Source organism: Macaca fascicularis, chromosome 2, assembly GCF_037993035.2.
Source record: "Macaca fascicularis isolate 582-1 chromosome 2, T2T-MFA8v1.1".
Classification (NCBI taxonomy): domain Eukaryota; kingdom Metazoa; phylum Chordata; class Mammalia; order Primates; family Cercopithecidae; genus Macaca; species Macaca fascicularis.
This window is the reverse complement of record NC_088376.1, coordinates 153,703,617-153,728,801: the sequence shown is the minus strand read 5'-3', so window position 1 is coordinate 153,728,801 and position 25,185 is coordinate 153,703,617. Positions and strand designations below refer to the sequence as shown.

General features: G+C 40.1%; 1 protein-coding gene across 7 annotated transcripts in view; it reads right to left on the bottom strand.

The window, feature by feature from the left end:
• Nucleotides 1-25,185, bottom strand: part of TMCC1 (transmembrane and coiled-coil domain family 1) — a 183,272-nt gene that overhangs the window by 20,617 nt on the left and 137,470 nt on the right. For 5 of the 7 annotated variants that reach the window (XM_005571708.5, XM_045385674.3, XM_045385672.2 and 2 more), the window contains exon 2: nucleotides 4,151-5,085. In XM_005571708.5, the coding sequence (XP_005571765.1) occupies nucleotides 4,151-5,085 (935 nt within the window). Of the gene's footprint in view, nucleotides 1-4,150; nucleotides 5,086-23,541; nucleotides 24,016-25,185 lie in introns of those variants that run through there. The other 2 variants (XM_065539520.1, XM_005571711.4) reach the window with 2 other exon arrangements.

The following is a 25,185-nucleotide window of genomic DNA, read 5'->3' as shown; positions in this document are numbered from 1 at the left end:
AGGCTGAGGTGGAAGTATTGCTTGAGCCCAGGAGTTCAAGACCAGCAGGGCAACATAACAAGACCCTGACCCTTTTTTTTTTTTTTTTTTTTTGAGACGGAGTCTCGCTCTGTTGCCCAGGCTGGAGTGCAGTGGCCGGATCTCAGCTCACTGCAAGCTCCGCCTCCCGGGTTCACGCCATTCTTCTGCCTCAGCCTCCCGAGTAGCTGGGACTACAGGCGTCCACCACCTCGCCCGGCTAGTTTTTTGTATTTTTTTAGTAGAGACGGGGTTTCACCGTGTCAGCCAGGATGGTCTCGATCTCCTGACCTGGTGATCCGCCCGTCTCGGCCTCCCAAAGTGCTGGGATTACAGGCTTGAGCCACCGCGCCCGGCCTCTTTTTTTTTTTTTTTTTTTGAGACAGAGTCTTACTCTGTCACCCAGGATGGAGTGCAGTGGTGTTATCTCAGCTCACTGCAACCTCCACCTCCTGGATTCAAGCAATTCTCCTGTCTCAGCCTCCCCAGTAGCTGGGACTACAGGTGCATGCCACCATGCCTGGCTAATTTTTTTTGTATTTTTAGTAGAGATGGGGTTTCACGGTGTTAGCCAGGATGGTCTTGATCTTCTGACCTCGTGATCCACCCACCTTAGCCTCCCAAAGTGCTGGGATTACAGGCGTGAGCCACTGCGCCTGTCCAGCAAGACCCTGACTCTTTAAAAAAAAAAAAAAAAAAAAAAAAGACTTCAATTTGTAGAAAAATTTTATTTATGTGAAAGCATTCAAAGATCAACAAAATTTAGATGAACATGTTTACTGTATAAAGCCATATATAATGGAGGGGAAATCTCTATCTGCTTTATACAGGGAATTATTGGAACAACAAAAACAAAGTAAAATAGTTATGAATTTTCCACTCCCTTTCTTGAGGAAAAAAAGGGATTTCTTTCTTCAAGATTATGTTTTAAGGAAAAATCATTCTAAAGCTGAAATGGAAAAACAAAACAAGTCAGATTACGTATTATGTCTTCTCCTTGCCCCCTGGTTTTAACTCTCTTTTTGAAAATTCAAGTTTTCTTTATTCTGTCTTCATTCCATAAAACTAGCCATTTACCTACTAGGAAGAATCCAAAGTGCAATGAAAGAAATGTACAGCTCATTACCTCCTAAGTGGCTTGAACTTAATTCTTCTAATGAGGTGTTAATGAGCAGCTAACGTTCTGTTCTATTATGTCTCTGACTTACACTAAATGGATTCAAAGGTGGCACTATGAGAGACCTGTTTCTGATTTTCTCGTATCTTGACTTTCTACATCTTGACATGAAGTGATAACAAGCTCTATATGAATTTTAAGCTCTGGGGCAATTTAAAAACTGCAAGGTATCCACTTAAAATTGAGGAGTTGGCGGGGTATGGTGACTCATACCTGTAATCCCAGCACTTTGGGAGGCCAAGGAGGGCAGATCACTGGAATCCTGGAGCCCAGGAGTTCACGACCAGCCTGGGCAATATAGTGAGACCTTGTCTCTACAAAAAAATTAAAAAACGAGCCAAGCATGGTGGTTCACACCTGTAGTCCCAGCTACTCAGGAGGTTGAGATGGGAGGATCACTTGAACCCAGGAGGTGGAGGCTGCAGTGAGCCAAGATCGCGCCACTGCACTCCAGCATGGGCAATAAATTGAGACCCTGTCTCAAAACCAATCTAAAACAAAAACAAAACAGAGGAGTCAAAGCAGGCAGTTTTGTGTGGTTTTTAAAAAATTTTTTAACTGACTGTGGAATGTCTTCGTGTTCTAAGTGGGGTTAACAGCAGCTGTCCCCCTAACATCAGTAGAGCACTATGGGGCCAGGCACTGAGCTATGTGCTTTAACCAAATAATTTCATTTTAATGTCACAATAATCTTATAAAGAACGATTACTATTTCTATGTTATGGATGGGTATACCAAGACTTAGAGAATTGAAGAAACCTTGCCCAGGTTTCCAAGGTTAGTAAGTGGAAGAACTGGAATTTGAACTTGGGAGTTAGGTTTAATATGGTACAAAGAACCAGTGTTTTACTTTTTGAGTCCATTTGAATATCTGTTATATCACTAATTGAATAAGACACTGTCTTCTCAGTATACTAAAGAATTTATTTTTATTTGACGCGGAGTTTTACGCTTGTTGCCCAGGCTGGAGTATGATGGCACAATCTCGGCTCACTGCAACCTCCGCCTCCTGGGTTCGAGTGATTCTCCTGTCTCAGCCTCCTGAGTAGCTGGGATTACAGGCATGCGCGACCATGCCCAGCTAATTTTGTATTTTTAGTAGAGACAAGGTTTCTCCATGTTGGTCAGGCTGGTATCGAGTTTCTGACCTTGGGTGATCCACCCTCCTCAGCCTCCCAAACTGCTGGGATTACAGGCATGAGCTGCTGTGCCCTGCCATACTAAAGAATTTATAAAACACTTAAATAAAAATAGTAATGTACAGTATTTGCTTTTAGAACTTTATTACTCCCTCCCACATTCACTTCTCTGGTCTTCTCCCTTGAAGTCTTAAGTTAGAATTGAAGAACAAAAGAGTAAGAAAAGAGGCAGGCTGAATTACTGATTAGCGTTTTCACCATCTGAAAAGAACGTGCTGCTGTAACTCTTCTTAGAGATAATTTATACATGTGAACAATTTGTTTCAGACCCTAAGATTACCTTATAAAAGCAAACTTTTAAAAACACTTATTTATTTATTTATTTATTTATTTATTTATTTATTTTTGAGACGGAGTCTCGCTCTGTCGCCCAGGCTGGAGTGCAGTGGCGGGATCTTAGCTCACTGCAAGCTCCGCCTCCCGGGTTCAGGCCATTCTCCTGCCTCAGCCTCCTGAGTAGCTGGGACTACAGGCGCCCGCCACCTCACCTGGCTAGTTTTTTTGTATTTTTTAGTAGAGACGGGGTTTCACCGTGTTAGCCAGGATGGTCTCGATCTCCTGACCTCGTGATCCGCCCGTCTCGGCCTCCCAAAGTGCTGGGATTACAGGCTTGAGCCACCGCGCCCGGCCAAAACACTTATTTTTAAAAGGTGAAAGGGATATTAAAAGATTATCTGTTCAACTCCTGATATTACAGTAGAAATACTGAGGATTTCCTCTAGTTAATAATTGGGACAGGGCCAGAACCCAGGTCCTTCAAGGCCTAACTTGACCTGTAGCTCCTGTAAGACTAGTCCTCAATTTGCAGCACTAGGTGGCCTGTCTCTGGCTAACAAAGTTTGGATCTATCCATAGATTATTTTATTTATTTTTTTTGAGACGGAGTTTTGCTCTTTGTTGCCCAGGCTGGAGTGCAATGGTGAGATCTCGGCTCACTGCAACCTTCACCTCCCGGGGTTCAAGCGATTCTCCTGCCTCAGTGTCCCGAGTAGCTGGGATTACAGGCATGCACCACCATGCTCGGATAATTTTGTATTCTTAGTAGAGATGGGGTTTCTCCATGTTGGTCAGGCGAGAATATTATTTCTCTCTGCATGTGAAGGTAACAAGGAGAAAGGACACATATTCAGAGTATAGCCAAGAGTGGTCTAATAGAATATGTCGTGTAATATGAAACACAAAAACGAGACCAGCTTCTACCTTTAACAGAGACTATGATTCAAAGCACTTAACCCTTTGAGAATTTTCTAACTCCTGTAGAACCATTTCATGTTTAAGTCCACTCTCATTCAAACACTTGTCAATTCATAATAAAGATAACATTCTTATTTGGATTTGTTTCCAGTCTAATCTTTCTATACCAAGTTACTCAGATAAGTGTGTTTAAGGCCAAATACCTATAGAAGTCACTACATTTTGCTTGGCTGATATCTTCACAGTTCTAAGAATTACAGATCTTTTGAATTTAATGTAGTACAGTTACAGGCTGCAATGATTGTGTAGTTTTGTTAATTATAAATAAATAGGTGAAATACTTTAGAAAGCTTGGACTTCATTTTAAAGTTCTAAACTGGCGTGAAAGACTGGAGAGTTACAGCAATGCTTCATCAGGAACTCATGTGGATGTCTTATGACATATCAAAAGTGCTCTGGACACTCTAGAGAAAGACAAAGACTTTAAAAAGTCATTTCCCCATATCTAAAGGGAGGGGAACCCTACACAAATAATTTCAGATATTAATGCCACGTGACTTACCTATATCGCTCCTCCTGTAGGGTCTGCATTATTAAGGAATAGTCCCTCTGATAATGTTCCTTAAGAGTCTCAAAGGATTCCTCTAGTCTGGCCTGGGTTTCCCGGATCTCCTGGATCTCATGTAGTAGTGCATCAAATCCTGAGCTCTGCATGTCCAGGGTGTTTGTTTTGGAGCTGGATGCTCCTACAGCGATGCCCCCTGTGGTGCTGTTGGCTCCCACTGAGCCTGAAGTGGCACTAGAACAATCTTCTTCACTACCATATTTTGGGCTAGACTGAAAGTTCGAAATCACTCCCAAAGCCTTCCCCGCATCATCCACTTGCCCTTCCTCTAAAGAGTCCTTCAGGTTGGGGATGTTGTCTGCACTGCCAAATTTGTTCCGAATGAGTGAGGCAATCTCTCTTGGCTTTGAGACTACAGCGCCTGCTGCTGAATGGGTGGCTTGGGAGAAGCTGGAAAACCCACCTTTGACACTATCCACCACACCTTCACTGAAGCCAGTCACCTTTGCTCCCACATCCTTCAGACCCTGGTGCATGTCCCTGAAGACATCCTTTGGCTGCCGGGGGATCCCATTCTGCTCCACCTCTCTGAGCTTCCTGTGGTAGTGCTCAAGTTTCTTTTGCAGCTGGAGGATAGTTTGGGCCGATTTCTGGTTCTTCTTCTCAAAGACCTGCTTGATGCGGGCAGCCTGCTGTTTGTCTGCGCTGTTGGCAAGCTTCAAGTATTCAGCAACGTTGTCGTCCCGGGCTGTTTGTGCAATCTTGATTTGTTCTGTGAGCTTCAGGATCTTCTGCTGCAGATGAGCAATGGCAGCCTTTGTGCGCTGAGGGTCTGGTGTTCCATCCACAGAGTCTGTGTGGATGCTGCCATCGGTACTGGAGGCCACTGCACTGGACGTTTGGGCAAGGCTGCTTACTTCCAACCGTTCGATCTAGTGTAAAAACAAGAGGTAGATGTTAGAAGCCCAAGAGGACTACGTCTCCAAAATCAATGGGCCAAAATGTATTGTAAATGTATCTACTCTCAAATCTCAGTAGATAAACGGACCTATAATTCCCCCTTGTCCTATGCAAGCCCTGTCCCCCTCTTGTATAATGTCCTCATACAAGTATACTTTAAGCAAAACAGATATATGAAAAAAGATCTGCACAAGATATAAGCTGGCAGATTCTTCCTTTGCTAGAGGATTTTTCAGTGTTTCTTCACACAATAACACTCCCTTAGTGGGTTTAAAGTATGAAGTAATTCACTTTCTTTACACATAATTTTTATTCAGAAGAACATCTATGTAAAACAAGTTGTATCTCCATTCCAATATAATCATATGAAAACCCTTTTGGTGTTCAGACATCTCTGTAATTCTGATCCACACTTATAGATTATGGTCACCTAAAAATGTTGGCAAGAATAGGTATGTTACTGGCTAGATATAAAAATGCAATTTTTATCACAATGATTTTTATCCAAATCATGTCAAGGGTGATGGATCATTCTATATATTCTAAGGGCACTTAAGTGGCAGCTGGAGATGGTTGGAGGCAAGATGGGAGGGTACTGCTGAAGGTGGCAAAGATGAATGTTACCAAATCAAAGGTGATAACCCTGAGCAAGAAAACTTGAAAACTCAGGGACAGGAACAGTAAGAGCTAAGTTAACAAGTCAGGGACAAAGGTCAGGTCTTTTGGAGCCCAAATTTTGTGACTTTTATTCAGTAAAAGGTTTTTGTTAGGCAAGGGACTCCAAAGCACATATACTTTAACCCTTTCATGTGGGTGAGAATCATTCAAAGGAGTTGAAGAAAAAGACAAGATACTCAGATTTAAAAGCATAAATGTTCACTCTTCAACATAGTTAGTTAAATCTGGGGAGGTCAAGTTTCCCAAATTCAGGAGAAAAAAATCCTTTAGTAGGTCATCCCTGGGTGTGGCTTGTGGTGGTAAATTTGAGTAGTGCCCAAAGAAGAAGGCTCTAGAAACTGTTCTTGGCCAGGCACAGTGGCTCATGTCTATACTGCCAGTGCTTTGGGAGGCCAAAGGAGAAGGATCACTTGAGGCCAAGAGTTTAAGACCATCCTGGGCAACACAGTGAGACCCCCCTCTCTACCCAGTTTTTTTTTTTTTTTTTTTTTTTTTAATTAGACAGGTATGGTGGCACACACCTGTAGTCCCAGCTAGTAGGGAAGCTGAGGTGGGAGGATCACTTGAGTAGTTCCAGTAGTTCCAGGCTGCAGTGAGCTATGATCGCACCACTGCACTCCAGTCTGAGTGACAGAGCGAGACCCTGTCTCTAAAAATAACAAAACAAAACTGCTCTCTGTTAAGCAGTAACAGAGTAATGAGTAATGAGTAATAAAATAACCTTCTTAGGGCAATAAAAATCCCCAGTACAAGTGCCAAATTACAATCCTTTTCTTGGTTCCCATATTAATCTGTACCAGGTAACAATTTGCTAGAAAGAACTATATACAAGGTTACCTTCTTCCTCATATTTTCATGACAATAATGCAGGAAGTTTGAAATATTTATGAAATGCCAATAACTAACCTAGGGATAACATCTTCTTTTTTTCATCTGGGATGTATTACCTCAGTTTGCCATCTGAGCAGTAGCTATGCTGATCTCTGAGCCATAAAACACATTTAGTTCATTACTGAATTCAATATATTACCACTGATGTGAATAAAAACATTACTTTCTTTCTAGATGAACAAATGAGAAATACTGTGCATTTAAATAAAATCAAAAGAGAACTTAATACTGAAATTAATGACAAAATAACGTTATGCTCCACTAGTTAATAAAAGAGAATATCCGGAATAGTTACTAGCACAATAACTGTTTTGTGTCACTTCTTCCTTCTGCCCAATTCATCTTTTGGTGCATGCTAACAAGCAGTGGAATGGCCAGACACAGCAGAAGGGAGGAGCAGCCAGAGTTCCAGATAACCAAGGTGCCAAGAGTTGCAACAAGAGCTCCTGGAAATCCACTTTATTCAGTGCCCAATGTCTTCTAGGTTGTACAAGGTTCTAATTGTTACATTTTCTTTCTGAATGAGATTTCAGATCCTTGACCTTGATGAGTATTTATGTTTAATAATTAAGCTCAAAATATACCACAATATAAAGGAAAGCAAACATAAGAATGTCACTAGATCCAAGACTCTAAGCTTCTGCATGCTCTAGTTATCCCTCTCTTAGGTTCTCTGATATTAATATGAATATTTACATGCAATCTGTAGACTAAAGAAGTGTAACTATGGCCAGGCACAGTGGCTCACACCTGTAATCTCAGCACTTTGGGAGGCCAAGGTGGGAGGATCGCTTGAGCCCAGGAGTTTGAGAACAGCCTGGGTAACATGGCGAAATCCCGTATCTACAAAAAATTTAAAAATTAGCTGGGCATGGTGGCACATGCCTGGAGTCCCAGCTGCTCAGGAGGCTGAGGTGGGAGGATAGCTTGAACCTGGGAGGCAGAGTTTGCAATGAGCCATGATTGTATTTGATTATATCTCTAAAATGGAAAAAAAAAAAATCTCTACACTAAACTTTCAACATATAGTCACATGCTGCATTATGACATTTCAGTCAATGATGGACTGCATATACAACAGTGGTTCCATAAGACTATAATACCAGATTTTTGCTGTACCTTTTCTGTTTAGCTATGTTTAGATACACAAGCACCACTGTGGTACACTGCCTACAGTATTCAGTACAGTAACCTGCTGTACAGGTTTGTAACCTAGAAGCAATAGGCTATACCACATAGCCTAGGCGTTATACCATCTAGGTTTATGTAAGCACACTCATTGATGTTCGCACTTTGACAAAACTCCCTAACTGCATTCCTCAGAATGTATCCCCATGTTTACAAGTGAACACATTTCAGATGTGATTTTATTTCCTTATGTAGTAACTGAAGAGATAAACTAGGCTGTCTATAATCTGACTTCTGTCCTACTTGGGCTGTTTGGAGCCATAGTATGTCCTGGCTCCTATTCAGAATCATCAACATGCCTGCAAGAGTATAGCTGATAGAACCCAAGGTCTTCAGCCTCTAAAAAAAACTAACCCATAGCTTCAGCAGTAAGGTAGTCTAACACTGAAACCATGAATCACTGGACTACTGGAACTCCTCCCAATTCTGGCAGAAACAATTTTTTTTACAGGAGGGAGAAAATGGGAAATAAGGGGAGGGGAAGAGAGGAGAATGATGGAGAGAAAGAGAGGGAAGAAGAGAGGAAAAAACCAGAGAAGAGGACGAAGAAGAGTGGGGTGCAGAGGGAGAGCAAAGGAGGAAAGAAAGAGAAAGTTACATTGGATTACAGAATCACAGGACGGGGAGAACAGCTGCGATATATTCTGAGTTAGGAACAAAGTCCTTAAAGGGGAAGTCCATGCTCTAGGCATTAATACTTAGCACTTAGCTATGAGTTATGAAGGCACCAACTGAAAAGTGGTTCCCTTTTTCAACAGCCTTTGCTGGCATATTATTAGGCTGTCCATACATAAAATTAGATTTCTCCTCTTTTTTTTTTTTTTTTTTTTTTGAGACAGAGTTTTGCTTTTGTTGCCCAGGCTGGCGTGCAGAGGCGTGACCTCAGCTCACTGCAACCTCTGCCTCCCGGCTTCAAGTGATTCTCCTGTCTCAGTCTCCTGAGTAGATGGGATTACAGGTGCGCGCCACCACACCCGGCTAATTTTTTCATATTTTTAGTAGAAACGGGGTTTCTACTACCATGTTGGCCAGGCTGGTCTCAAACTTCTGACCCCAGGTGATCCGCCCGCCTCCCAAAGTGCTGGGATTACAGGCGTGAGCCACTGTGCCCGCCATAAAATTAGATTTCTAACTCACTCCAGATAGACAATTAAATCCCAAATGTAAAAGGCAAAATTTAAAAACCTTTCAAAGGCAGCATTGGAAAATAAGGAAGGCTTTTCTTAAACATTCAAGGAAAGGTACAAATCCAAAAAATAAGATTATTGAATCTGGCTCCATATAGAATAGTAGTGAAGCATAGATTCTGGCATAAATGGCTTGGGTTCAAATCTGGCTTTGCTACTAGCAAGTTATGTACACAAGTTAACCTCTGCATCTATTTGTCAACTCTAAAACTGTTAAATGCTAATGCTCACTTTAGAAGACAATTATGAGGATGAAATGGGTCAACAAATATAAAAGGGCTTACAACAGTACCTGGCACTGAGTAAGTTGCTAGCACTGTTTTTGTATCATGAAAGTGGTTCTTTTAAAAAATTTAAATATTAAGAGATCCTAGAATATATTCCCTTCCAAGATCTTTCTACATTTCAGGCATGAACAAGAGATATGTAAAGGGTCTGAACCAAAGGAATAATGTAATTCAACACTACAATAAAAGTAATATAGTCACCTATGCTAGATATAGTTGGCCTCGTGGCTATACACTTGGCTAGCTAACCTTCCAATTTTAAAAACATTACAGATGTTATTACAGTTGTTATCCCTGATTTACAAATGACTTGATTGCCTCCCACCACCAGTTATTACAAGGCAGTATGAAGAAAGCAGCAGCAGTCCCAGCTACTCAACAGGGTGTCTTTTTCTGACCATATCCTGAGGGGCTTTTGTACTCTCCTGTCAGAGTCCAGAGTATCAGTGTAGCAAATACTGCACATTCATAACTCATGTTAGAATTTGTAATTAATTTGTATAGAAAAAGGTAAAAATCAGTCAGTTAAATATATTTTGACTATTTATTATATGCAAGGCAATGTGCTAAAAAGCTAAGGATATGGTCAGAAGCCAGAATTCTGATCTGTTGCTGTAACAGACTATACTGCTTTGTCTGCATTGTATCTTTTACTATTAAGAGAGAGTTTGTCAGACTTAAATTTATCTATTAACTGATCTGAATTAGTTGACAGAAAACAACCCAAGAGAAAATCTAAACAGCAACACCTCAAAATACAGATTAATCAGGGCAGAGTGGTGCCATTTAGAGCACAGTATTTAACTCAGCTTTGCTACTTAGCTCTGTCTACTTTCTCTAAGTAGATGAAAGTGTCAGAACACAACAGCACCCAGCTTTGAGAATAATCACGTGTAAAGGCAATGTGGTGGAAAGGGCACTGACAAGAATAAAAAGACCTAGGTTCAAACCTAGCTTTATCACCTTACAAGCTGTGTGGTTTTGGGTCATCTACTTGTTCTCTTTCAACCTTAGTTGTCTCATCTATACAAGAGGGTTATCACTTTCTAGAGAGATGTTTTTGAAAAAATGTTAAAGATGTATTAAGTCAGATGATGCATGCCAAACATGGTAAACTAATTAATTACCTTCTTCCATCACTTAACCTGGCCTGTACATTCATTACTCAAAATCCAAATATCTATTTGTAACTAGAAAAAAATTAATAAATTGGCTGGGTGTGGTGGCATGCCTGTAATCCCAGCACTTTGGAAGGCCGAGATGGGCAGATCACTTGTGTTCAGGAGTTCGAGACTAGCCTGGGCAACACGGCGAAACCCCGTCTCTTAAAAAAAAAAAAAAAAAAAAATTAGCCGGGTGTGGTGATGCATGTGTGTAGTTCCAGCTACTCAGGAGGCTGAGGTCGGGGGAAGATTCCTTGAGCCCGGGAGGTCAAGGCTTCAGTGAGCTGAGATTGTGCCACTGCACTCCAGCCTGGGTGACAGGGTCTCCAAAAAAAGAATAGTGACTCAGGCTATAATATTCAAGAATCATTCTCACAAGACTTTAGAATGAAGTATATTATATATGATTAGTCTGAAGTCTGTTAATGTGGGAAAATGTCAAAAATTTTCTATTTTCTGAGCATGTGCTAACCAGGAAAAGGAGAAGGTAACAAAAAAGGTGCTTTTATTACTGAGAATTAAAAAAATATGTATTAATATTCATGTGCAGAAAAGCCAATGTGACTACAGAACTGTCATCAATAAGTTCTCCTTTACAAGTTAATTCCTGCTACAAATACTTCAATGATACAGTGTCATTAAAACAAAGTATTTCTTAGCCTTAGCTTAATTCTATTTATTTCAAGCAATTGTGATAAGATGAAATTCTGAAGTAATGAAGGAATCCAAAATGCTCAATAGGGTCTATGATAATCTGGCTCTCCCTGAGCTGGTTGTCATGACTTGTTAGGAAGCTTGTGAAGAGTAGAGGCTCCAAGGAAGAGCTGTTCGAACGATATACCCCTAATCCCATGTTAGGCCTAATTACTTTTCTTACTTTTAAAAATAATTTATTGGCTGATGAATTCTAAAGGTACACCACTAGCCCGCACTTCCTTTAATACTAGACTCATATATCTAACTACCTACTTAGTATCTCTACTTGCATGTTCAACAGTCAGTTCATTTTTTATTTGTTTTTGAGACAGAGTCTCGCTGTCACCCAGGCTGGGGTGCAGTAGCATGATCTTGGCTCACTGCAACCTCTGCCTCCTGGGTTTAAGCGATTCTCGTGCCTCAGCCTCCCAAATAGCTGGGATTATAGGCGTGTGCCACCACACCTGTCTAATTTTTAGTGGAGGAGGGGTTTTGCCATGTTGGCCAGGCTGGTCTCGAACTCCTGGCCTCAAGTGATCCACCCGCCTTGGCCTCCCAAAGTGCTGGGATTACAGGCATGAGCCACCATGTCTGGCCAATTCTTTTTTTTTCTCATATACTGTATATCCAGTTAACAACATTAATAATCATAGTTGCTAATACATATAGTATACTTGCTATGTGCTAAGCACTGTTCTAAATCCTTGGCATGTACATTGTTTAATTGTTTTTTTTTTTTCGTTTTTTTTTTTTTTTTTTTTTTGAGATGGAGTCTCACTCTGTCACCCAGGCTGGAGTGCAGTGGCATAATCTCGGCTCACTGCAACCTCCGCCCTCCGAGTTCAAGCAATTCTTCTGCCTCAGCCTCCTGAGTAACTGGGATTACAGGTGAGGGCCACCATGCCTGGCTTATTTTTTGTATTTTTAGTAGAGACAAGGTTTCACCATCTTGGCCAGGCTGGTCTTAAACTCCTGACCTCATGATCCACTTGCCTCAGCCTCCCAAAGTGCTAGGATTACAGGCATGAGCCACTGCGCTTGGCCTCATTGTTTAATTCTGCACAGTAACACTATGGGATGGGTATTATTATTTATCCTAATTTCATGGCTAAGAAAACCAAATCATAGGGAATTTAAGTTGTTCGAGATCACAAATTAAAGAAGTGCCAGACTCAATGTTTGAACCCAGATAGTCTAGCTACAGAGTCTGTGTTATTACCCACTATGTATATACCATGTTGTCCCAGCAATGCAACAGTCTCCTATAACTGCAATAATATTTTTATAATTATCTGCAGAGCAGCCAGAGTAGTTGTTTTAAAAAGTTAAGTCAGATCACAACACTCTTTTTATACCTTTGACTTTCCAGTGGCTCTCTATCTCAGTCAGGGTAAAAGCCAAAGTTCTTACAATGGCCATGATCTACACCTGCACCACTACATCCCATAACCTCCCTGACTTCATCTCTTACTAGTCATCCCTTTACTCCACTGCCACCAGCTACAATGGCCTCCCCTGTTGTTCCTGGAACATGAGAGACAGGTACCCACGTCAGGGCTTTTCACTCAGTGAGTGTTCCTTCTTTCTGGAGTGCTCTTCCCTCAGACAACTGCACGGCTTGCGCCGTAACCTCCTTTAAGTCTTTGTTTCTATGTCACCTTAGCAGGGAGGACTTCTCTGACTGCCTTATTTATTTATTTATTGACGGAGTCTTGCTCTGTCATCCAGGCTGGAGTGCAGTGGCGTGACCTCGGCTCGCTGCAACCTCCGCCTCCAGGGTTTAAGTGATTCTTCTGCCGTAGCCTTCCGAGAAGCTGGGACTACAGGTGCGCACCACCACGCCTGGCTAATTTTTGTATTTTTAGTAGAGATGGGTTTCACCATATTGGCCAGGCTGGTCTTGAACTCCCAACCTTGTGATCTGCCCGCCTTGGCCTCCCAAAGTGCTGGGATTACAGGCATGAGCCACCACGCCCGGCCTGCCTTATTTAAAATTGCAAATTTTGGTTCCACTATGAACTTTCTGTTTTCTTTCTTGACTTCATTTTTCTACATAGAACTTTTTACCTTTTGACATATATTTTTACATTTCGTAAAAAACTAGAATATAAGGCTCATGAAAGTAGATATTTTTGTGTTTTGTCCACTTTTGTTTCTCTAACAACTAAAACTGTGCATGGCACTTAGCAGCTATTCAAATATTTGTTGAATGAATACAATTTCCTATTCTCTTATTGATTCAGAGTATTTTTTGGGTGTGCTATGTTCCACTCTTTCATTAGAATCTGAAGTGTTTCCATTTATTGTATCACCAAGAAATCTTAACAAGCTTATTTATAACTTCTTCATCTGTGTTATAACAGGATCTTACTGCATCAGAGATTGACTTTTAAAAGCTTCCCAAAGTACCTTATCTTCACACATTAAAATCAGACATTTTATAATTTTTTAAAAAGCTTAGAGTTCATTTATAGTCTTGCATGAATTGCCCTAATATACTTTAGTATTCTCCTCTTGTTTTATTCAAAACATGTGTTAAATGCCCAAAATTATTTTTCTGTGAACTACATGAATATTTCTACTCCTTAGATAGACAGACATTTTCTGAGATTATGAAAGTGGAAGTCTCAATCTGGTTTATGTGTAAACATGATGATGATAGTAGCAAAGGTAATAGTAGTAACTGAGTGCTTACTATGAACCTGGTACAAATCTAAATGCTTTGCTTACATTAACTTGGTTAATCCTCAAAACAAACCTCGGAGATACATACTATTTTAATCTCCATTTTATGGCTGAAGAAATTGAATCAGGAGAAGTTAGGTGACTTGTCCAAGGTCACATAGCCAATAAGCAGCAGAGTCAGGATTTGAACTCAGAGGACTAGGCTTCAGAGTCCTTGCTATTCATTACATCGCTTGTCATAAGTCATAACCACTACCACTTGAGCAGCAGAATAGGGAGGCATTGATGATTTTTACAAAGTTAGACTCTGGGCCAGGTGTGGTGGCTCATGCCTGTAATCCCAGCACTTTGGAGGCTGAGGCAGGTGAATTATTTGAGGTCAGGAGTTCCAGACTAGCCTGGCCAACATGGTGAAACCCTGTCTCTACTAAAAATACAAAAATTAGCTAGGCATGGTGGTGCACGTCTATAACCTGAGCTACTTGGGAGACTGAGGCACGAGAATTGCTTGAACCGGGGGGTGGAGGTTGCAGTGAGCTGATGGCGCCACTGCACTCCAGCCTAGGTGATAGAGCAAGACTCTGTCTAAAAAAAAAAAAATTTAGACTCTGAATGGGAATCCCACATATGTGATTGCATCCTTCTTCCTAAAATGTGTTAACTATGTACATGCAAAGTATGAAGCAAGGTGCTATAGGAGATATGATGATGGTAGTGATACAGCACTGTTCAAAAGCAGCATATACGATGGGAGGTGGAGAGAGAAGGTCAAATAATTTGTTTTAATATGTAAAATGTGTATATTATAATATTTATGGCATTTTCCAAACATCTATGGGGATTCAGAAAAAAGAAATACCTGGTTTGAGATGGGGTGACTAAGAAGTTTTATAAAGCAGATGGTATTTTTGCTGCACCTCAAAATGGAATTCTGACAGACTTATAAAAAGGGTCATTTCCAAGAGGGCAGAAAAATTCTACATATTTTATAAAGCAGTAAATAATATAGTTTGGTCAATATTTAGGGAAAGTATAGTAATACTCACGGTTTGAATTTATTTTAATTTAAATAACCTTCCTTTACTATCTAACTTGCTAGGAGTTTATAAAGACTGATAAATAGTCAATTTTTTTTTTTCATTAGGGAACTAACATTACCAGAGCTATGTACTTAGAAGCTTAATCTGGTATCCATGAGTAAATGAAATGGAGTACACAGGTTGCTGGGTATGAGGCCAGGTAGGAAGCTATAATAACCATAAGCGACTAGAACACATTGCCAATAGAAATGAGGAAGAGGGGACCAGGTGCGGTGGCTCACGTCTGTAATCTCAGAACTTTGGGAGGCCGAGATGAGTGGATCACTTGACGTCAGGGGTTCGAGACCAGCCTGGCCAACATGGTAAAACCCCATCTTTACTAAAATTACAAAAATTAGCAGGGCATGGTGGTGCACACCTGTAATCCCAGCTACTTGGGAGGCTGAGGCAGGAGAATCACTTGAACCTGGGAGATGGAGGGTGTAGTGAGCTGAGATCGTACCACCGCACTCCAGCCTGGGCAACAGAATGAGACTTTGTCTCAAAAAAAAAAAAAAAAAAAAAAAAAAAAAATTAAAAAAAATAAATAAATAAAGTAAAAATAAAGAAATGAGAAAGGGAGAGGCCAGAAAAGCCGTAGGTGTTGCTACTTTTGGAGGTTCCGTGCACATATAAAACATATAAAATGTCCTCATATTAAATATAATTTTTAACTGAAAACTCAAGTTTTTCTGTTATTTTGCACTGGCTGCCATCCTGATCCTCTGCTCTGCCAGGAACATGGGCCTGCTGTCAAATTATCTGACAAATTATCTGGAAACAACTACCTTATTTTTAGAGATAGGGTCTTGCTATGGATGCCAAGGCTCAAGTGCAGTGGCTATTCATGGGCGTGATCATTGTGCACTGCAGCTTCAAACTCTTGGCCTCAAGCAAGTCTCCCACATCAGCCTCCGGAGTAGCTGGGACTACAGACCCATGCCACCATGTCTGGCTACATATAACTTTATTCTTGATATTTATCATGAAGAAGTAAGAAAATATAAACTACAAATTGTTTTCAAATGAAATACTCGAATAATGTTAAATATAACAATTAAAACTGACAGTTGCATTTTGCAACTGTCATTAAATATTTATTAAGATTTTAGGCCGGGCGCGGTGGCTCAAGCCTGTAATCCCAGCACTTTGGGAGGCCAAGACGGGCGGATCACGAGGTCAGGAGATCGAGACCATCCTGGCTAACACGGTGAAACCCCGTCTCTAATAAAAAATACAAAAAAAAAAAAAAAAAAAAAAAACTAGCCGGGCGAGGTGGCGGGTGCCTGTAGTCCCAGCTACTCGGGAGGCTGAGGCAGGAGAATGACGTGAACCCGGGAGGCGGAGCTTGCAGTGAGCCGAGATCTGGCCATTGCACTCCAGCCTGGGTGACACAGCAAGACTCCGTCTCAAAAAAAAAAAAAAAAAAAAAAAAAAGATTTTAAACTTCTCCTGTTTATATTTTAGATAATAGGGTTTCTCTAGGCCCTTAAAGAGCCCAGCCCCCTGCCTCCCTGAGCCTACAGTGCCTGCTGGATATAGCAGTTCTGTGGATTTAACTGTGATACCCTCTCTAAGCTTCAGACTCTGTGCTACATAGATGACTCTCTCTGTCTCTAGGTTTAAATTCTCAATCGCCTAATGGCTATTTCTACATGAATATCCTTCTGTGTTTCCCCTGACAAATCAAAATCTGTCTCAAACTAAGCATTCAATGTCCTCACCTCTCTTTCAAAAATACCTGTATCTTTATAAACCTGTTTTCATCCTTTTTCCAGTAATGAAGAGTAAAAGCATCTTTCTGATCTTTTCCCCTTCTTGCCAAAGTTTTTCTTTTTCTTTCTTTCTTTCTTTTTTTTTTGAGACAGAGTTTCGCTCTTGTTGCCCAGACTGGAGTGCAATGGCACGATCTCGGCTCACTGCAACCTCCACCTCCCGGGTTCAACCGATTATCCTGCCTCAGACTCCTGAGTAGCTGGGATTACAGGCATGTGCCACCGCGCCCGGCTAATTTTGTATTTTTAGTAGAGACGGGTTTCTCCACGTTGGTCAGGCTGGTCTCGAACTCTGGACCTCGGGTGATCTGCCCGCCTTGGCCTCCCAAAGTGCTGGGATTACAGGCATGAGCCACCATGCCCGGCCCTTGCCAAAGTTTTTAAGCAGCTTCTAAGTTCTACTGTTTTTGCTTTTATAACACTGCATGCCAATCCTCTTCATGCCAACCATAGGTGATCAGAGTATTATCTAAACGGTCTCCTTTTTTTCCATTCTACCTTGTACACCACTGGTCTATGAGTATTCCAAGACTAGATTTGTCTTTTTCTAACTTGCTTTCCCTAGTGTCTAGTACACAGATTTTAACTAAACATCTGTTAAATGAATAGTTAGATTCACATTACATTTCCTCAAATACTGTTGTAAACTGTATTTTTCTAGATCTACCTCTGCTTTGATGAGACTATCAATACCTTTCTAGTGCCTTTCATATTAACATTCCATTATTTTCCTTAAAAGGCAAACTAAGATTATTTTAAGGAAATGGCAAAGGAGGTAAATGATGAAATTAGCAGTAGTGACTTTAGAGAGGCAAGACAGCAGAGTGGAAAGAGTGTAAGTATTAGAGTTAAGCACAGCTGGAACTTGAAGCCTAGTTCTAAAACCTACTTATCCTGGCAATTTAACTAGTGAGTTCATTTTCTCATTTTTTAAACGGAGGATAGCAATACCCCTCTTGCAGGATTGAACTGAGAAAACACACATAAATTCCTTAGTAAATGCCTGAAACCTAAAAGTCCCCCAAAGTAGCTACTAATATTAAGTTACAGAGTACTGTTTAGGTTTTTCCGTAAATATTTCTTTGAAGAATTCTATGTTTGTATTAGTCCAAAGCTTTGAGATAAGACCAAAATGACACTGCCTTAAATATACTGAGATGTTATTCTGAGACCTAAGTAAACAGCAAATCTTTACCTAACAAAACCCCACATATATGTGTATATGTATGTGTTTGTGTATACACACACATACACACGATAGAGGTTTCTACCTACTGGAAAAATGACCAATGACTAGAACACTGTAATTAGCAACTCTGATATGGAAAATAATAGTACTATCCTTGTCCTTGAGGATTTCATTTAAATATCTTCCCAATACTAGAGATGCCATTTCTCCCCTAAATTGCTTATGATCTGTTCCTGGAACAAGCACAAATGAATTTAACTTGATAAAGAAACAGCATAGCCACTTCCAAATCTAGAAGATAGGCCAAATTCACAAAAATCCAGTAACCCCACTTAAAATTTTTCAAGAATGACATTTCGTTTTTGGAAAGGGAAATAAATACATCAGATTGTTATTTACATGATCTGATATCTGAGAAATCCCTTAAATGCCATTTTTGGGAAATCGCAAAATTAGCTGGGCATGTTTGGCACCTAACCATATTATCTCATTAATCCAGTGAGGCAGGCACTATTCTAATTTTCTACATGAAAAATCTGGCTCAGAGGCTAACTCAAGCCTTTAATTTCAAATTGTGAGCTCTCTATTGTATAGTACACCCATGTCTCATCTTTGAGAGATTGTAGTTCTAGCATTACTTGGTTACCTGTAACTGAATACAAATTATTTTTCTACATGTTAATAGGTTTTTAATTCTTTATTTTGTTTTTCATAGATTTAGGGGATACAAATGCAGTGTTGTTACATGGATATATTGTACAGAGGTGAGCTCTGGGCTTTTAGTATACCTATCACCTGAATAGTGAACACTGTGCCCAACAGGTAATTTTCAACCCCCCACTGTCCCCCCACCATCTGCCCTCCTTCCTTTTGGAGTCCCCAGTGTCTATTACTCCCCTGAATAAAAATTATTTTAAGAGAAATTTATTTAAACAGACATGACAGGTTATTCTTACACTCTTGATAAAATCTCAACAGATCAAGTTTCTGTCCATTAAAAAATATAAAATCTTCGGCAAGGGATACTCCAGGGTGTTATCTTTCCTAAAATCTGTACTTAATTTTGAGAACACAGTTGCTTTTTGTACAACAGAATAAAGCAGATACACTGATAAACTTGGTGTAAATGCCTGCTGTATATATTGTCTCTAATATCGTAAGAATGTCATTAATTTTTAAAGATCCTGGAAATAAATTAAGGATATCTATGACAAATTGTAAAAAGTTGCTTAAATATGTAAACGGCATGGACTTCAGAGGCTTGTCTAGTTGTTCCAGGTTTTTAAATAGAGGTATCTGTAACTCCTAAAAGGGCTAATAAATCAATAAAACTTGGACTCCAAAAGACTGAGAATCAATGCATACCAGTCTTAAGTGAGATAATAAGAACATTCAGCTATTCAAAGACTTCCGAAAAGGCAAGTGGAATGCTTAAGCCTCTGTGAGGGAATTACTTAAATGGCAAGGATCCAATCTTCATAATTTGTTTATGCATTTCTATACTCTGTTGATGCAGGAGTCGGGGAGAATGGGAGAGACTACGGGCAGTACCATCCCTCCAGGTTGCACTAGGAAATGCCTTGGGGCATTTCTCCTGCAATATACTCTCAACAATTACCTGATTTTATTTTATTTTATTTTATTTTTTTGAGACGGAGTCTTGCTCTGTCGCCCAGGCTGGAGTGCAGTGGCCAGATCTCAGCTCACTGCAAGCTCCTCCTCCAGGGTTTACGCCATTCTCCTGCCTCAGCCTCCCGAGTAGCTGGGACTACAGGCACCCACCACCTCGCCCAGCTAGTTTTTTTTTGTATTTTTTTTAGTAGAGACGGGGTTTCACCGTGTTAGCCAGGATGGTCTCGATCTCCTGACCTCGTGATCCGCCCGTCTCAGCCTCCCAAAGTGCTGCTATTACAGGCTTGAGCCACTGCGCCCGGCAACAATTACCTGATTTTAAATGCCAACAACGACCTCACTGAAAAATACTACATGGATTCTGGACTTACTCCAGAAAAATAGGAAAAGAGGAGACACAGAGAACAAGATGAGTTGTGGATGTCCTTTCCTGCCTTAGCCAATTCTTTCACATGTGATGAGCAATGGAAAGATTTCAGTTTTACTGATAAATTACAAATAAAGTAAAAGTAGGAACGTATATGATAAAAGGGACAGATTCAGGAATTCTGCATATGAAAGGAAAAATATTTTCTGCTTTGTATCTAAGTATCTGTGGGGACAGGATAGCTTAGAGAAAATTAGGAGCAGATAGATGGGGAAAGCACATTACGGTGCTATGAGATTATGGATACACGTTGTGAAAAAGACTGAGGCTTTACAATTTAATTCATTTTGCAATTATCTTTTCTTTATGTAAAACACTGAATAAAGCTGGAATCCCTGCTCTCAAGGAACACACAATCTAGTTGGTGAAACATGGAAATGATCAACTGAAATGCAGGTCCAATTAAATAAATGACATAGATATGACAGCAAAGTACTCTTTGAACACAGGAGGGAAGCATGTATTAAAAGAAGAGATAGGGGTTGGCTGGGCGCAGTGGCTCACACCTGTAATCCCAGCACTTTGGAAGGCAGACACAGAAGGATTAGCTTGAGGACAGGAGTTTAAGACCAGCCTGGTTAACATAGCAAGATTTTGTCTTTACAAAAAAGAAAAAAATTAGCCAGGTTGGTGGGGTGAGTCTGTAGTCCCAGCTACTCAGGAGGCTAAGGTGAGAGAATCACTTGAGCCCAGGAGTCTAAGGCTGCACTGAACTATGATCATGCTACGGCACTCTAGCCTGCGCAACAGAGTGAGACCCTATCTCTAAAATAAACTTAAAAATTAAATAAATAAATAAATAAATAAAAAGACGGGAAGGGGGCAGATAAGGCTCATTGGAGGAGGCAACAATAAAAATGAGCCTTGAAGACATTAGTACCTGATAGAGAAAGGGTAAGGAAAAGCATTTCGGGTTAACAGCCTAGTATGCAGAACAGTCCAGAATAAGAAAATGTAATAGCACCTTCATGATAACTGAATGGCTGGCGAGGCTGTAAAATAATGGCACAGGAGAGGGCTGTAGTGAGAAATGGGCTGCTAAGGTAGTTTATCTAAACTACTGTTCTAAATTTTATGTCAAGGATATCACTGAAGGTTTCCCAATGATAAGAATAGTACAATCTCCTTTGGAATTTAGACTTATAGATCCAAAAGGCTACTTGACTATATCAAAATCTGTATGTCCAAAACCAAACATCATAATCTTCTTCTAAACCAGATCTTCTTACACTGTTCCATATCTCAGGAAAAGCATCTATCCATCAAGCTACACAAGCAAAAACCAAACCAAATCAAAGCCTAGGAGCCATTCTTGACATCTGCTGCCTTCTACCTATATCTGATCCAACAATAAGGTCAATTTTACTTTCCAAATTTCCATTATAATACACAATACTCTCCATCTACCTCTACTGCCATCACCTTATGATGAACTCTTATCATCTCTCTTCTGGACCACTCATCCTGATTGATCTACCTGCATTCACTTAGGTTCTCATTTAAGCTGAAGAAAGTATTTTTTTAAAAGGCCTAAATCACTGAATACTTAAATTCTTTTAGTAGCTTCCTATGATTTTAGAATGAACAAGAATCTGAACAGTCTATAAAGTCCTACATGGTTAGGCCCTGGATCTACCTCTCTAGATACAAATACAAAATATTTGTATTTTTTAGTAGAGACGTGGTTTCTCCATTTTGGTCAGGCTGGTCTCGAACTCCCAATCTCAGGTGATCCTCCCGCCTCAGCCTCCCAAAGTGCTGGGATTACAGGCGTGAGCCACCATGCCTAGCCTAGATCTTTGTTTTACAGTATGCTTTCTCTCCCACTTATCCTACCCCACTCTAGTCACACTGGCCTTGTTTCAGTGCCCAGTGCTTATCCTATTTTTTTCTCACCATAGTGCATTTTCAATATTGCCTACTTATCTGCCTTTCTTCAACTCTCAGCCTGCCCTTTTGCTAAATGCTGGGTATGAAATGATGAACAAAACAGTCTCTGCTTTCATGAGGTTTATGGCTGGGTGGGGAAAAGTGGTAGAGACAGAAAAACCAGTAACCAAACAATATAAACTGTGTAAAGTGCTAAAAAGAAAAAGAACAGAATGTTGTGAGAAAAGGACAGTGTAGGGGAGAAAAATCTGTTTTAGTCTGGGAGGTCACAGAAAGCTTCTTTTAACAAGAACACATTTGAACTGAGTCCTCAAAGATAGAAAAGGAGGTTGCTACTTTAATTAGGCCATAAATGAGGAAAAGCACTATTATAGTAGGTTTCACATGCCAGGAAAATAGAGAATTTGGAATTTTATCATAATTGAGATGAAAACAGAGTTAAAGAAAGTAGCAATTCAAAAGGAGAAAGATGAAAAGGATTTATCTATTCACTGCTTCTTAGAATTGACTTGGTTGAAAGGTTATGATCATCTTACCAAAAAGGCTTACAGAAGGAACAGAAGGATGCTGAGAGGAAAAGGTCAGTAAACAGGGAGGAGGGCACCTGCCAGTAACCTAATGGAGTATATGGAGAGTTGTATTTACAAGGCTTACATAACCAATGAGTCAGCAAAAAGTCAGGTGTCAATGGATCTCTTCTGTGGCCACTCTAAGCAGCTAGGAAACTTGGCTCTCTGAGATAGGAATATACCTTCCAGTAACACCTGCCTAAGTTAGGATGAGGAAAAGTAAACTCCAATGTTTAGAAAAAACATAAGAAATAAGATCCAACTTAAAGCAAGGTGATTCTGATAGGTTTTTGCAAATCTAATGCAACTCATTTCTCTAATTTGTAATAAAACATCTATTAAAGAATCCAGAAGCAAGACTCCAAAATCTGCTAAAAGTAAAACTTATATTTATCTTTTCTGAGGTCCATAAATATTGGAGGGCTACTCTCTACAACTATCTTTTCTCTAATAACGGCTAATATGTATAAACAGTAACAGAAAAAGGCTTCATATCAATAGAATTGGGTCTGGCAAAGAAAATGTACAAAAGAGAACATAAAAGAGATTCAGTCATAGTAAAAGCAAAGAGATACAGCATTCACAACCACTTGATATCAAACAGCAATGACAATGAACCCAAGACAAATATACACCAACGCACAGCTATGAAAATAGCAGACTCCTTATCCTGCCTTCCTCCACCTCCATACTTATGTTCTCAGCCTATTACTGTTCCAGTGGCAACAACTCTGTAACAGGAGGAAGGCTTTATTTTCCCTTCTCCCGCTTCAGACTATAGAAAAAGCAGGGGAAAAAAAAGCATAATTATGACTATTCAAAGAAAAGAAAAGAGGTTTGTTAGTCTACATTCTTTGCTCTGGAAATTCCTGGCTTCTGTCTGTTGAGAGACACATGAGAAAACTTGGATTATCTCTGAAGGTCACAACTGAATGACCACAAGTTATGTTTCTCCTTCTGGTTCCCTTGGTCATCCTTTTCCATCAAATGTGATTTTGCAAAATGTTTTGGTTATTGCTAAGAAGCGGTTCTATACAGCTGATATAGAAAAGTCAAAAAATAAGAAAAAAAATCACAACACGTTTATCTTACCAAAACCCCCTGTCAGGCAGTCTGCTGATTTTGCTTGCCACAAAGCTCATCCTTCATTTGTGCACTGCCAGAGCAAGCTTGGATCGTAAAAACAAATCACAACCTCTCTTGGCTATAAGCTCTTTCCATTTGTTCCAGCTTCCAAACTGCAGAGGAGCTGTGGCATAGTCTGTCACTGCTGCACATACTTGGTTTCCGAGAACAACGCTGCAAATGAGGACAGCTACCACTGGGAATGCTTTCCCCCACCAAAGAGCCAGCCGCAATGAAGGTTCTAGTGGATCCCTGGGCTTCTCACCTTCACAGTCTCAGAGAAGTGACTTTCACAAAACAGGCAGGTACAGCCGCACCACATCAATACCCTCGCATAGCCAATCCTCCGCAGTGCCCACCTCAGCCTATATACAGTTTCAATTCTATCTCCTGTAGCAACTCTTAGAGCTTTCTATATCTGGGAGCCTAGGAGAACTCTGTGCTGAATAAACAGAAAGCTTCTGCCAAACAAGCATCCGTGTGTGTGCGCGCGCACGCAGTTTGCTAGAGCAGCTAATGCAAATGAATAGTTTGACTCTGAGAATGGAGATCACAGACAGTATCTGCCTCTCTTCTCCAGCTGTGAGCATCTTTTATAAAAGACAAAAGCACCACACTGGTTGGATTTAAAGCTACAGGGTATTAATTCAACATTCACATTTGTCTTCTCATTTAAATCAGGTAAGGTTGAAAGAATCGCTTAAAGAAGATTAAAAACATTCTAAATAAAATAACACTTGTTTAAGTAGCTTGGTTCAGTAAATACAAAGAAAAAGCAATCTACCTATGTTTCAATAAAGGTCCAGAAGATTGCCAGAACAGATTTCCATGTTTTTCTAATGTTTCTTCTCTTATTTTTCATTTTATGTTGGCAAAATCATTTAAAATGAAAATAGAACATGAGTGAGAAAACAACTAGAAAAAGAAAACTGAGCATGAAACTCTAAAATTGTATTCACTATGGACAGAGAAAAAAATACTATGAAATCTAAGCAAGAGATTAAAACATCACAGTCATAAGCCCAGGCTCAGCACCTGTATCATCACACATACTATTTACTGAACACCCAGGACACTACATGACAGTATTGAATATCTTATTAAGACTGATTCTGACTTGAAAAAGTCACTTTGGGATTTAGGCAAGTTATCAGATCTGAACCTTATTTCTTCATTTGTAAAAGCAGTTGTGGGGAACACATAGGAGGAATTTAAATGATTACAAATATAGTGTGGCATGTATAAAGTATATCTACTAATATTTCTCTGAGGTTAACATGCAGAAAGGAATCAGACATGAAGACAATTTAATACAGTAAAGCTTATGAGCCTGGGGGTGTGATATGAGCCCTTCTATGAGCCTGGAAGTGTGATAATTTCTTTACTTTTAGTTAAGTATGGGTCTGGAAGCTCAGGCCAGCACAGTACTGACAGGTCAAAGAAGGTCTTTCTATCAGTATTCACCAGCTGCGTTTAACATTCTTTCACTTAAACCATGGCACCTTGAATGAATATAAAGAAAATGTTGGGTTGAAACCATGGCTCCAGAAATTCCTTTACCATCTCTAGAGACACAGAACTCTGACCCTGACTTTCCACAACAATAAATAA